Source organism: Arabidopsis lyrata, assembly GCF_000004255.2.
Source record: "Arabidopsis lyrata subsp. lyrata unplaced genomic scaffold ARALYscaffold_3, whole genome shotgun sequence".
Taxonomy (NCBI): domain Eukaryota; kingdom Viridiplantae; phylum Streptophyta; class Magnoliopsida; order Brassicales; family Brassicaceae; genus Arabidopsis; species Arabidopsis lyrata.
Window position 1 is genome coordinate 3,996,514 of NW_003302553.1, and position 13,115 is coordinate 4,009,628.

At 34.2% G+C, this 13,115-nt stretch overlaps 3 protein-coding genes and 2 non-coding genes across 6 annotated transcripts; 3 read left to right on the forward strand and 2 right to left on the reverse strand.

Annotated features, from left to right (window-relative positions):
• The first annotated feature begins 1,288 nt into the window (after nt 1–1,288).
• On the forward strand, nt 1,289–1,371 carry TRNAL-UAA. Its single transcript has one exon. It is a non-coding gene; the product is annotated as a tRNA-Leu (tRNA).
• A 285-nt stretch (nt 1,372–1,656) lies between these two features.
• Nucleotides 1,657–2,950, forward strand: LOC9320837 (protein AIG2 A). Its single transcript, XM_021032768.1, has 3 exons — nt 1,657–1,899; nt 1,992–2,064; nt 2,599–2,950. The coding sequence occupies exons 1-3, from the start codon at nt 1,775–1,777 to the stop codon at nt 2,674–2,676; spliced, it is 276 nt and encodes a 91-aa protein (XP_020888427.1). The 5' UTR covers nt 1,657–1,774; the 3' UTR covers nt 2,677–2,950.
• Nucleotides 2,951–4,737: 1,787 nt separating this feature from the next.
• Nucleotides 4,738–5,652, reverse strand: LOC9318717. Its single transcript, XM_002884725.2, has one exon. The coding sequence runs from the start codon at nt 5,381–5,383 to the stop codon at nt 4,934–4,936; it is 450 nt and encodes a 149-aa protein (XP_002884771.1). The 5' UTR covers nt 5,384–5,652; the 3' UTR covers nt 4,738–4,933.
• Nucleotides 5,653–8,614: 2,962 nt separating this feature from the next.
• LOC9320838 lies at nt 8,615–11,654 on the reverse strand. 2 transcript variants are annotated; one of them, XM_021032728.1, is made up of 7 exons: nt 10,682–11,649; nt 10,442–10,586; nt 10,307–10,360; nt 10,142–10,233; nt 9,569–9,804; nt 9,262–9,432; nt 8,615–8,966 (listed from the first exon to the last, which is right to left on the reverse strand). In XM_021032728.1, the coding sequence occupies exons 1-7, from the start codon at nt 11,503–11,505 to the stop codon at nt 8,866–8,868; spliced, it is 1,623 nt and encodes a 540-aa protein (XP_020888387.1). In that variant the 5' UTR covers nt 11,506–11,649; the 3' UTR covers nt 8,615–8,865. The 2 variants fall into 2 exon arrangements, with proteins under 2 accessions (XP_020888387.1, XP_020888388.1); XM_021032729.1 differs by lacking the exon at nt 8,615–8,966 and having other exon boundaries at nt 9,388–9,480; nt 10,682–11,654.
• Nucleotides 11,655–12,842: 1,188 nt separating this feature from the next.
• Nucleotides 12,843–12,915, forward strand: TRNAR-UCU. Its single transcript has one exon. It is a non-coding gene; the product is annotated as a tRNA-Arg (tRNA).
• The last annotated feature ends 200 nt before the right edge of the window (nt 12,916–13,115 follow it).

Sequence of the window (13,115 nt, forward strand, 5' to 3'; positions counted from 1 at the left end):
TCAAATTACTCCTAAATTTAAGCAAACTTACTTATCAATCCACACAATAAAATAAACCCTTGCACGATTCAAAACATAAAACTGTTGCGACTTTAATTTTAATGTAACTTTTTATTTATAATAATGCTATATTTTCGGACTAAGCTAACGACTGGTATTAGAGAGAGTGTTGCTGAGTCAAAAAAGTAGCCTGATTTTATAAAACTGAAAAGAAAAGAAAAACGAAGAGAAAAAAAAGCAGGCTTTTTTTTTTTTTTTTTGGTTTTAATGTGAAAAAAAAAAAAAAAAAAAACAGGCTTGAGTTTACTTTGCAAATAAATTCCTTCTAACCATAACTCAATATTACTGCACGATCTATCGAGTTTACACAGTTGTATTAAAGTTGTATCTGACCGTACGTGAGCTTCTTATTAGGGACCACTTGTTTCTTTTTTCTCTTTTCACTGAGTAAAAGAATCTTATCTCTCTCAATTAGTCTCATAACGTTTTTCCAATTTTTGGTTAACAACACTAATGTCGTCTTAGCTCATCTTTTATTTTTTAAAATAATCAATAATGTAATCTACCAAAAATAGAAAAAAAACACAATAAAAGTAGATATTGGAAAAGAGCAAAGTAATATACGATTAAGGAAGAGATCTTTTTTCGCACGAAATCAAAAAACACAAGAAAACAAAAGGGCTAAAGAGGTGGAGATGAAATGGTAATTTGAGGGATTAAATGCTGCATTCTATTGTCGGGCCACTGCTACAAAAAGAAGAGTGTCATTGAGTGGTCCGCGCAAGTGGAAAAGAAGGAACGCATGACCAAACCGGGAAACTATAAAATCACGTGTCTACGATTCCGTTGAGAAGCCGTTTTAACGCCGTCAATACACCCCGTTAAATCTGCATTAGTGACTGACTCAATTGGGCCTAGAATAATACTTCACAGCCCATTAATAATTTACAAGCAGCAGTCACTTGAATCAGGAGGATCATCACTAAGGCCTAACACAGTGCAGCTGTTTTGTTAATACAGTTACTGTTTTTTACCTCCCAAGTACTTCAGATTACTGTAAATAGATAAAGAGATAATATGAATCCATGCGTATGTCTTTGTGAGAAGATGAAAACCTACATTTCAGTAAATACGAAAAAAAAAAGTACTTTTGATTCTAACGTAATTGGGCCTATATGTTTTTTAGTGTGTAAGTTTTTTATTGGGCTGGAGAATTAGCTAAATTTTCTCAAACAACAGTTATGAATAATCATATATAAAAGTATAAATGAAACATTGAAGCAATAGCGCAGGTTTGCCCGAGAGGTTAAGGGGGAAGACTTAAGTTCTTCTGCACATAAGTGCGCGTGGGTTCGAACCCCACAGCCTGCATTTTTTTTTTCCTTTATCGTCGTGTCTAATCAATATATATAGTTGTTCTGATCCCAAAATATAGTGTTAAATCTATGCTTATGCTTCGGGACTTGCCCCGTAAAGTAGTATGGATCAACAAATAAAAAAGTATACAAGTTACTGAACTCTAGACGACAATTTCTTTGATAAAGAACTCAAGACGACACTTGGCGACTTGGCGTGTTTGTTCATATCTTACAAAGATATTTAGAGCATGTTTATTGGTGAGTTTGGGTGGGTTTTACCTCATTAAAAAAATGAAAAAAAAAATAAATTTGGACAGAAAATGGGTTGGATCGTATCAGTCCATTGAGTTTTCTGGATCGGTTCAGTTTCACAGATGTCACCTTCTGAGTGGAGGAAAAAAAATTAATCGGGAAGGATGACTAGCTCTGATCAATCTCCGTCGCACAACGTCTTCGTCTACGGCAGTTTCCAAGAACCAGCCGTCGTAAGTTTGATTCTTGAATGTTCTCCGGTCATCGTCTCCGCTCAACTCCACGGCTAGTTAGTCGTCTCTCTTCACTTCTCCGATCTTATCTTCCTTCTGCTTAGATTTTTTCAAGATTGATAAAATCTGATTTCTGGGTTTTTTGCAGTCACTTGTATAGACTCAAAGGACGTTTGCATCCATGTATTTCTCCTTCTGAGAATGGAGTAATCAACGGCAAGGTTTTGATTCCATCTCCTTCTTTTACAAGAAAAATTAGGGGTTTGAATAAAAAAATTGGGGTTTTCTTGTTTTAGTCATTTTAATTTCTGAAGCTGTAAACATTGTTTCTTGATTTGGTTGATTCAACATGTGGATCACAAAACCTGAAGTTAAGGGGTTGATGTTTTGGTGTAGATACTAACTGGATTAACAGATGCTCAGTTAGAGAATTTAGATATGATTGAACCGTTGTTCTGAGTTAAATTGGAATTTTATGTATCTGAGTTCTTGCTCTGCTTCACAATGTCGATTCAATTGAAGTTTATTTGATTGGAATTGCACTTGGTTGATTTGGAATTGCACTTGGTTGATTTGGGCCGTTGTCTTCTTACTCATATTCCTCTTGTTCTTTTTAGTTTTTACTTCATGATCACGATTCAGTGTTTAAGACTTGGTTTTGCTTCTTAATCATATTCTTCCTCTTCTATTAGCTTTCACTATATGTTCACGATTTAGTGTTAAAAGACTTGATTTTGCTTCTCTTAACACGCTAGATCAAAGATGGGATTCCATGCTTGGTTCCAAAGGATGGAAAAATACTTGAGGAGGAAAGTGGGACATCAAAAGCTTAATGACTTTTGCTTTTACACCAAAAATATAAAATGATCAGAGTGAAAAGGTAACAACTTGTATCTGCAGCGACTTATCAATGGTTCTTTCTGTCTTCACATTTTAGACTTGTGAGCACTTTTAAGTTTGAAGTTTTAATGGGAACATTGATGTAAGAAATTGAAAGTCAATAGAGGTGTAGTTGCAGGTGAATGTAACTACATTTTCTTCTTATGTTTCTTGAAGTCTAGGATTCTTATTGACTGGAATGAAAGTAAAAGTAGTATGATTTAAGTATAGGATTCTTGTTTACAAGTTAAGCAAAGTAGGACAAGCCATTGAGAACAATGATTTTTTTTTATTTTAATTTCTAAAAATAAATTATAAATTTTTTATTTTTATTTTAGTGATACCCATTGAGTTTCACCATTAAACATACAAATTTAACAAAAATCTTTTTAAATATCATAGATTAAACAACTAATTAAATTCTAATGATACTCAATGGGGTTTATTGATAAACGTGCTCTTAGGCCTTGAATGGTGACAAAGAAAAGTGTGGATTCCAAGTGTTGTTTTTAGAAAACGCTTTTGTGTCACCAATCATGCAATTTCTTTGCAATTTGTGTTTTTTGAAAAAGAAAAGCAAAAAACTGTTGCGTTTTTCAAATCAACGTTTTAACCAATGGACCACAAATATTTTTCTAACCATCAATTATCCAGTGGTCCATTGAATTCCGCACTGGATATACATATATTGATTTTTATTTATTTAATTATTTTTTTTAACTCAAAATTTATCTCCATTAAAGTAATATACCAATATATTTAGTGAACATAGCATCAATATATTGACAAAATTATGATAATTCATATATTTGCTTCTTAGCTAGAAAGTCTGCATGGTGATTTGCTGTTCGTTAGGTCCAATTAAAATCAGTTGCCTCAAATCTTTTTCTCATTCAATCTTAATAATCTTTTTATTTATTTAATTTATGATTAATAAAAGAGTTTAATAACTACAAAAAAACATGTTTTCTATTTTAAGATGTTAATAAATCTTAAAAATGATTTACTTTTTAAAAGTGTCTTTTTGAGAAACAATTTAACTCACTTCATTATATGAAAAAATTTAAATTTAATTAACTCTAGTAAACAATTTAAATATAAATATATTAATATTTGTTTTAAAATTATTTATTTGTGATTGTAAAAAATAAATATTAAAATTATATATATATCCCGCAAATTATATTTTCACTAATCAAACATTATTACGTACCGCTTATTCTATAAAAACCACATTTGTTCCGCAAATTTATTTTTCCTGCATATACCGCAGTTAGACCGTACTGCACTTATAAACCGCTTTTTCCGCACAGTTAAATACACTGTCACCATTCGGACCCTTAATAGAACACACCTAACTTCTTTTCATCATAAATAATTAAATGCCATTTCGTTCCCATGTTCCATTATCCTCAACTATATTTAATTATTTTCACGCAAATACTATTCATAGTCACTAAAACACATTGTCCTCTCGCCAACTGTCGTCCATACATTGATTGGATTTGGATTACAATTAGTCTTTTCTCTTAATTATAGTTGCCAATACATTGGAACATCACAACATTTTTTCCCGCACATTGTTAAACCATGATTATCAATAAACTCTTAAAAAATTCTTAGATAAATCTTAAATATTAAAAAGTATTTAATTAAATAGCAAATGGTTATTATTGATAAAATTAATAAATAAAATTTCTTAGCTAAAAGTCAAAAAATGTTTGTAAAAGATAAATCTTAACTATTAACTAAAATTTATAATTTTAATACTAAAAAATTACTAAGAACTAAAGTTAACCACCTTCCAATAATATTGCTCTTAGATCCATCCTATCCTTGTAATCGTAATGACGTAAAATCACCCATATAAATCAAGTCACTAATTCCCTTCCATATGCAATTTGGCATTTGTGCTCATAAATAACACGGGACTTATCTAACAGATCGGATCAATATACTAAAAAAAAAGACCAACACAACATGACAACAATAAGTAACAAAAGAGAGAGTTATGTTGGATAATGAAAAAGACCACCGAATGGTGGATTTCAATGCAATCAGATCAATTATTATTTTTTACAGAGATACTTCCACGTCATTACACTAAAACATCATCACATGTCAACAACTCGAAATTAAAACTTAAACCCCCACATTTTTTCCTTTTTCTCACATTCGCCCCAACATTTTTCTTTATCCTCTATCAAACACTCAACGACTGACCAAGCGTGGATCAACGTCAACCCTCGCCACACCAGCCGGCGCTTCCTTCGCCACCTCAACCTCTCCTTTCACAAGCTCAACCGCCACGTCATCATCAATCTTCTTCGCCTGTTCCTCATCATAATTAGGATCTCCTTCATCTATCGCCGGTGGATCCGGCTGCATCTCGTAATCCTCCATCCGATCAGGTCCTTCCCACGTGTACTTCCCACCGTGACCGGACTTAGGCGGCGGTCGCCTGAGAGGAATCCCATCGGAAGGATGACGATCCATCCGTTGAACACCTTTCTCCATAAGCTTCCTCTCAACGCTCTTGATCGTCTCCGGATTACGTGTCTTCAATTCGAACTTATCAACAGATTTCCGTCCTTCTTCGTTCTTGTGCACCGCCCGTATCACCACCGTGTTTTTGGTTTCGTCAACTGATACCGTCTGCATCTTTTTGTAAGTTAGGGGTTAACAAATCAATCAAAGTCGCAGTACTTCCTCACTACTACTTGTGCGTTTACGTTTTAGAATGAGCAACGAGTCTTTGTTTATATAGAGAGAGAGAGAGAGAGAGTAGAGGTGCGTGAGGGGATAAGAAGGGAGGGGCCAAAAATATCTGACGAAGTTTCTAGCGACTACGTTGTCTTTCTCGTAGATTACGGAAACGTCTCATTTTTTTATTTGAGTCTCTCTATAACGCAATGTCGTAATTATCCATTCGAGGCTGTAACACAAATTGGGCCTTTGTGTGTATGTTTATACTGTTCGGCCCATACATTACATGTTTGTTCACATCATGATCGGATGATTATATTTTGATTTTCAGCATCAGGTTTTGACATTTGATCTGATAGTGTTTACTTAAAACATTACAAAAAAAGATCGTAAAATAGTCACAAATCCAAAAGGTTAAAAGATGAAAACGTTTTTAATTAAAGCTATATCATAATAAACCGTATAACACCTCCAACAAACAGAAGAAAATTCTAAAAAATGATGTCATATACGGCTAGTTTTCACACCTAAAACTCTAACATTTAAAAATCTTTGAAATGAAAATATTTTGTATAGTTTAGTTAAATCAAAAGGCTTTAAGATTATTTGCAAAAAACATTAAAATTTGATTTAAATCCCAAAATCAAAAGTTGAAAACCTTTTTTTATTAGAAACTTAAGTGCTAAATTCAAATTAAGTATAAACACATTTTGAACTTAGAACACCTCTTAAGGACCAATTAAGGACGGGATGTCAAGTTTAAATAGTTTTCACAATTTTAGAATTTAACATTTAAATTTCTCTAGATTGAAAATATTTTATATAGGTGATAGTTTATTTTTAGGGAGACTCACAAAAAGACTAACAAAAATACCCCTTTTTCAATACCCTTTTTCAAAAATGCCCTTTTTGGCTGTCCATTTTTAAAAATACCTTTTTTATGTACAAAATGACTAAATTACCATTCTTTTAATAAAAGATATCACAAATATATAAGGAAATATAACAAAATTGGGTCCACAAAATACAAAATATTTTTTGGCGGGAAAAGTGATCCCTCAATTTTTCCCGCCAAAACACTTGTAAAAAACCTTTAAAATTTTCCCGTAAAATTTTTTCCCACCAAAAAATTTTCCCGCTAAAAAATTTTTTTTGCGGGAAAAGTGATTCCGTAATTTTTTTGGCGTTAAATTTTTGGCGGGAAAATTTTATAAGATATTTTAAAGGTTTTTTACAGGGTATTTATAAGGTTTTACAATGTATTTTAAAAGGTTTTACAACGTATTTATAAGGTATTTATAAGATATTATAAGATTTTACAAGCTATTTTATAAGGTTCTACAAGTTATAAGATTTTACAAGTTTTTTATAAGGTTTTACAAGTTTTTTACAAGTTATAAATTCCTTATAAAACTTTATAAGTACCTTGTAAAACCTTTTAAAATACATTGTAAAACCTTACAAAACACTTGTAAATACTTCGTAAAACCTTTAAAATACCTTGTAAATTTTTCCCGCCAAAAATTTTCCCGCCAAAAAAATTTCGCCAAAAAAATTGTGGAATCACTTTTCCCGCCAAAAAAAAATTTTTGGCGGGAAAAATTTTTTACGGGAAAATTTTACAAGGTATTTTAAAGGTTTTTTACAAGTGTTTTGGCGGGAAAATTGCGGGATCACTTTTCCTGCCAAAAAATATTTTGTATTTTGTGGACCTAATTTTATTTCAAATAAGGGTAAAATGGTCATTAAAAATTAAAAGAGGGCAAACTTAAAAATGGACTCTCAAAGGGGGCATTTTTGAAAAAGAGTATTGAAAAAGGGCATTTTTAACAATTTCTCAATTCACATTAAGTTTAAACATATATATATACCTTTTAAGGACAAACTAAGGACGGGATGTCAAGTTCGGTTAGTTTTCACAATTTTAGAATTTAACACTTAAATTTTTTTAGATTGAAAATATTATATATTATATATATATATAGTAGTTTATATTTTTATTAGAAACTTAAGTATTTCTTAAGGACCAACTAAGGATGGGATGTCAAGTTCGGTTAGTTTTCACAATTTTAGAATTTAACACTTAAATTTTTTAGATTTAAAATATTTTATATATGTAGTAGTTTATATTTATTAGAAACTTAAGTGTTAAATTCATATTAAGTGTAAACAAATTGAACTTAGAACACCTCTTAAGGACCAAATAAAGACGGGATGTCAAGTTCGGTTAGTTTTCACAATTTTAGAATTTAACACTTAAAATTTCTTTAGATTAAAAATATTTTATATATGTAATAATTTTAGTTATAACAAAAAAAATATATTTCAAATATTATTTGCATGAAGAACCTCAAAGTTTAATTTTAAATCCAAAAAAATAAAAACAGAAAACGCAAAAAGAGAGACGATATACGGAGAATAAAACACAGAGAGACGCAAGCAAGAAATAAATTTAGGAAATTACCTGAATAAAAAAGAAGCAGTGGCCATTAGAGAAGCTTCGTCGTGCTCTTGACGTTTTGATTTGTTTTAGTTAGCTTCTTCTTCTTCTCCTGATGAATGTCAGTTTCTGATATTTCAACAGAACCAAGTTCGCAAACCTCTGTACGAGGAACTCAATTGATCTCTCAATCAAAACCCATATCCTCCTTTTGTTCTCCATCATCGATCTTCAGGGTCGATCCTTCATTCCTCACATGAATTTCAACAGAGTAATCATTCATGTGCCATGAACGTGTCACATAGGTCTCGGCGTCATGAAACTTTTGTTCTCTTTCGAAGAATGAGAATTTTAATTTCTCAAGGAGGAAGAGATGAGTTTATAAAGCAGAAAAAGGAAATTCATTTTCTATATGTTCATGAATAAAAGGAAATCACTCAAACCAAAAAAAAGGAAAGTTAGACAGCAAAAAAATATGGAAATTGATCGTTGCGAGAAAATCTTATAAAATCTATGCCCCACTGATTAATTATAAAATGGGCCTCTTATTATGATATTAAAACCCGTTGACAGCTGAAATCGGTAATTGACTTTTATCAATTCGTCTATGACGTGTAAATTGATCGTTGCGAGAAAATCTTATAAAATCTATATTATTATTGGTTAAGATACACTTGTCTGTATTTATTTTACAGTGGCTTTCTAATAGTATTTGTTTGTGAAAGGGATTATCTGTAAAGCGAATGTCAAAATCTAATGCTGAAAATCAAATACAATCTTTCAGAAAGAAGAAGTCAGTCAACGAAGATGGAGAAAGAAACACTGTCAAGTGTCAACAACATCTTCAATATTACAAAATCTTCACTTGTGAATGGATCAACTCTCCTTTTTTCTAGTCAACTCATCTATGAAATATAATTACTTACCAAAAGAAAAAAAAGGAGTTTATAAAGTTATACAAGTCGTATGAATTAAGAAGGCACATATACTACTACTACTAACTCACACCCCTTCCACTTCTATCGATCATAGTACCCACTTGTTCTCCGCATAACGCTTTTGTGATGTTCCCAGCTTCCAGAAAGTTAAATACCACAACTGCTTTTTGTCAAGTCCAGAGGAGAAGGAATCAGGTCATTTACATTCAAGGTTTTGTTCTAATATCATGTGCTAAGCAATCATTGCGGGCTAAGTATATCGCAAGCATGTATCCAAAGAGATATTAATCTATTATCAACTGAATGAAATCATGATTCTAGAGGTCCCATCTCGAGTAATCAATCCATTAGTTAATTGTCTCTAGGTCGCTAGGTTTAACCATTTATCTCAGTGTCTGATCTAAGTCTAAAACGGACTAGCTAAAGACGATAAAAGAGAGGAAAAGAATCTCGACCTGGGATGCTGTTCTCTTCACAGAAGTTAAGGGCCATTGTATCCATTGACGTAAGACCTCTAGAAGCCAAATCTTGAAATGATATGTGCTCAAATGTCACGTTACTATCTTGTGAATGGCAGTCATAAACACCATCAACGTTTGTTCCTTTCACCACTGCCTCCGCATTGACTGATAGCATGTACAAGAGATCTTCGGTTAGCACTTAGGACCAAGCTACTAATGGGAAAGAGAAGTATATGAATTCTAAGTTAGTTTCAGTTGGTGCAGTAAGGAACAACACTAAGTGAGAGCAAGAGAGTTGTACTGTCTATAGCTCGAAGGGCTGCAGATGCATCAGATGATAAGAGTGGATTTCCAAGCGTTGCACCGATTCCACCAAATATTACTACTCTTCCCTTATCTAGATGCCGGGTGGCTCGTTGACGATTGTAAGGCTCCCCGACACCCTGAACCGATATTGCAGTTTGTAACCGTGCCTGAACCCCTATTTTCTCCAGGGATGATTGGAGTAAAGCAGAGTTCATCACAGATGCCATCATACTGTTACAAAACAGAGATTTCATGGGCTGAACAACCTCTTCCCAGCAAAACAGAACATAGAAGACAAAACTAATTTGTTGCAAGAGCATGGATGTTTTGGCAATGATGATATCATATGTGAGACCATTTGAAATGATGAAAAACAACAACTAGATATGCGAGAACTTCAGAGCACGATATATCAATATGGAAAACATAACCCATCATAATAGCAGATAAAATTCTCATACAGTATTTGCACCAGCCAGTTCAATTATCATACTACAGCAATCATACTTTAAACAAAGCAGAATACATACATTCTGAAGGTAAAAGAAACTGAAATATTTTGACCAACCTGATATGATATGCAGTGGTTCTATCCAAACCAGTGGCAGTTATCCATGTGCTGCCACAAAAAAAGTTCCGACTCCCAACAACTATCGCTACCTAGAAGAAACAAACTATGAATACCATTTAACTGAGAAAGGATAAACACTAACAATCTAGAACTAAGTGTTACCTCAACACCAAGACGACAAGCCATCGCAACTTCTCTTGCAATCAGATTGATTACCTAAAAAATTAAGAAGAGAAGTTAATACTGACCCAGATAGAGAAAATGCATCAACAAAAGATTACACAATCTGAAAGAAACCTTTGGATCAATGTTATTGGGACCCGTGCAGGCAAGAGCTGCACCACTGATTTTCAAAACCACTCTTCGCCATCTTGGGTTTGATGTGGCCTTGGATTTGACGTTATTAATCTGAACTCCAGGGTTATATGTTACCAGGGGATACCTGAAACAAGAATACCAAACCAAAAACTTTCACTCTCACAAGAGCACAAAACAAGAACAACACAACAGAGTTGCTACTGATCGTTACTGCATTACCTCCTCGCTGGCTTCACAGTATTCCCCATTGAGCTTCCGCTTCTATCTTCATCAGACGCGCCTTTCGTTGCCAAGGAATTGCCAACAATATCTTCCATCTTCTTAAACCAAGGCCAGTGACTAGCTGATGTTCCACCACTGGTCATCCTATGCCTTTCAAGCTTATACCTCTTCTTGAGATTATCAATCTTGTTCTTACACTGTTCTACACTCTTACTCAGCTTTTCACACCTCTCACTCACCGATGAAGCAACCTCTTCCCAATCTCTTCCCCGCAGATTCCCTCGGTTAAGCTGTGTGAACTTATCCGAATACGTATCTAACAAACACGCGATCGCCGCATCGCTCCACTCTTCCCTATCTTTCCTATACTCACCAGCTGAGGAAGACGATGTCCTCGGCCTCTTGAAGCTACCGTAAGGTGTGGTCTCACCACCATTCGTTGTTCCTCCGTCACTTAGCTCCTCCTGACTCTGTCTCTTCTCAACACGAACACCTCCGATTCTGGATCTGTTGGCATCGAGATCTTCGTCTTCGTCGACACCTGCGTTATTATCATCATATGGATTCGAATTTTCGTCACCAGCGAAAGGATTAACACCAACACCGTGAAAAGCAGAAGACGCCTCTACAACGACATCGTTCTCGTCGTCCTCGTCACCGTTCCTCTGGTGATGCGGTAAATGGATCTGATTCGATGGTTTCGGGTTGAATCGTCTAGGAGCGTAGGGCGTGTGATGAAGAACTTGGTGGTGGTGGTGATGTTGATTAGGGTTTGACTGATCGTCTCCAAGTAGAGAGAAATCGTCATCACACGACGCCATTAAAGATGCCGTTAGGGTTACGGCGGCGGTAGAAACCAGAGACGGCGTTAATTAGCGGCGAGAGGACGAAGAAACGGAAGGAGAAGGCGTCAAAGCGTGAACTAGCGCAAAAGGGGATGGGCCGTCACAACGGCTCCGTTAGACAGTGGTAAGGGTAGAAAAAAAAAAAAAAAAAAGCTTATTCAGAAAACCCAAACCGAACCAAAGTTAAATTGCGTGATTCGGTTGGTTAAATACAAACCGAACCAAAGTTAAATTCGCTTCCGTTACAGTTAAGTTAAATCACGCACGTCAAATAACCTACGTTGCTCTTATGTTTGGCCGTTTAGGGAAAAGAAAGAAAATCCTAATATGCATATTTTTCAGCTTTCCAACGAAATACATATCATCAAAAATCCTTCATAGATATATATTACCATTATGATTCTGTCTTTGTATGATTATAGATTATAAAACCTTTGATGATAGCAATTAAAATTTTCAATTGATGTAACGGGTGAACGAAGAGAATAATTAATACCATCAATATAAAACGTTTGAAACAGGTGTTACAACAATTAAACTGAAAAATTGGTTTAGTCCAATGTCTTCCTCTCATTTTCAGATATAAGAGTTTTGCTTGAAATGGTGAGTCATAACTCATAATTATGATATTACAAGATAATTTAATTTGGTCGTTTGATTGATTTTGCATGACTTATTGAGCCTCGACCAACATGAAAGTCATCGTGTCTAGCTCACTGTATATTCGTTCCCTCACCACCCTAAATTAAAATCGGGATTTAATTGTTTGTCATTGGACTCCACTGGGTACCATATTCAGCCAAAAATAAGAAGTTCATTAGACGAAGATTGTTTAGTTTTTAAAAGTAATGAATGTACAAACAATGAGTACTTTGGAAAGAAAAAGAAGAAGAAAAAGACATTGTGTACTGTGGTTTATACCTAGCTAAACTTTCACGTAAGTATGTCTAACAGAAATTCTCTTCTTCTTACAACTATTATCACAGTTCTTGACCTTTAATTTCAATAACTACTACTTGTACACAAAACTCTAATTGGTTGAAATTAGATGAAAAAACACTCCCTATTATGAAGCTATGAAGGGACAACTAAATATATAAAATTATATTCACTACAATATGCGTATTGCGCCCGTGGCCTAATGGATAAGGCGTTTGACTTCTAATTGTGGGTTCGAGTTCCACCGGGCGTGCTTGCTTTTAATCGTTTGTAATATTATTTATTCTGGTTCTTATCGCATTCTCAATAAACTAGTGCAAGTAAAGCACCTATTCTGGTTCTTATCGCATTCTCAATAAACTAGTGCAAGTAAAGCACCCGTGGCCTAATGGATAAGGCGTTTGACTTCTAATCAAACGATTGTGGGTTCGAGTCCCACCGGGTGTGTCATTTTTTTTTTTTTCCATTTTTTCATTATTATGTGTGTTAAGTTATTGGGAAAACGGCATTTTTCAACCTCAACTATTTGCTGGCGGGTTTTTCCAACCCAAACTATGACCCTCAGTCGATTTCAACCCAAATCCAAAAATAATTCAAAATCGAAACCTGAACTAATGCAAATGAGCGGATTTAAGCAAGACGCGAAA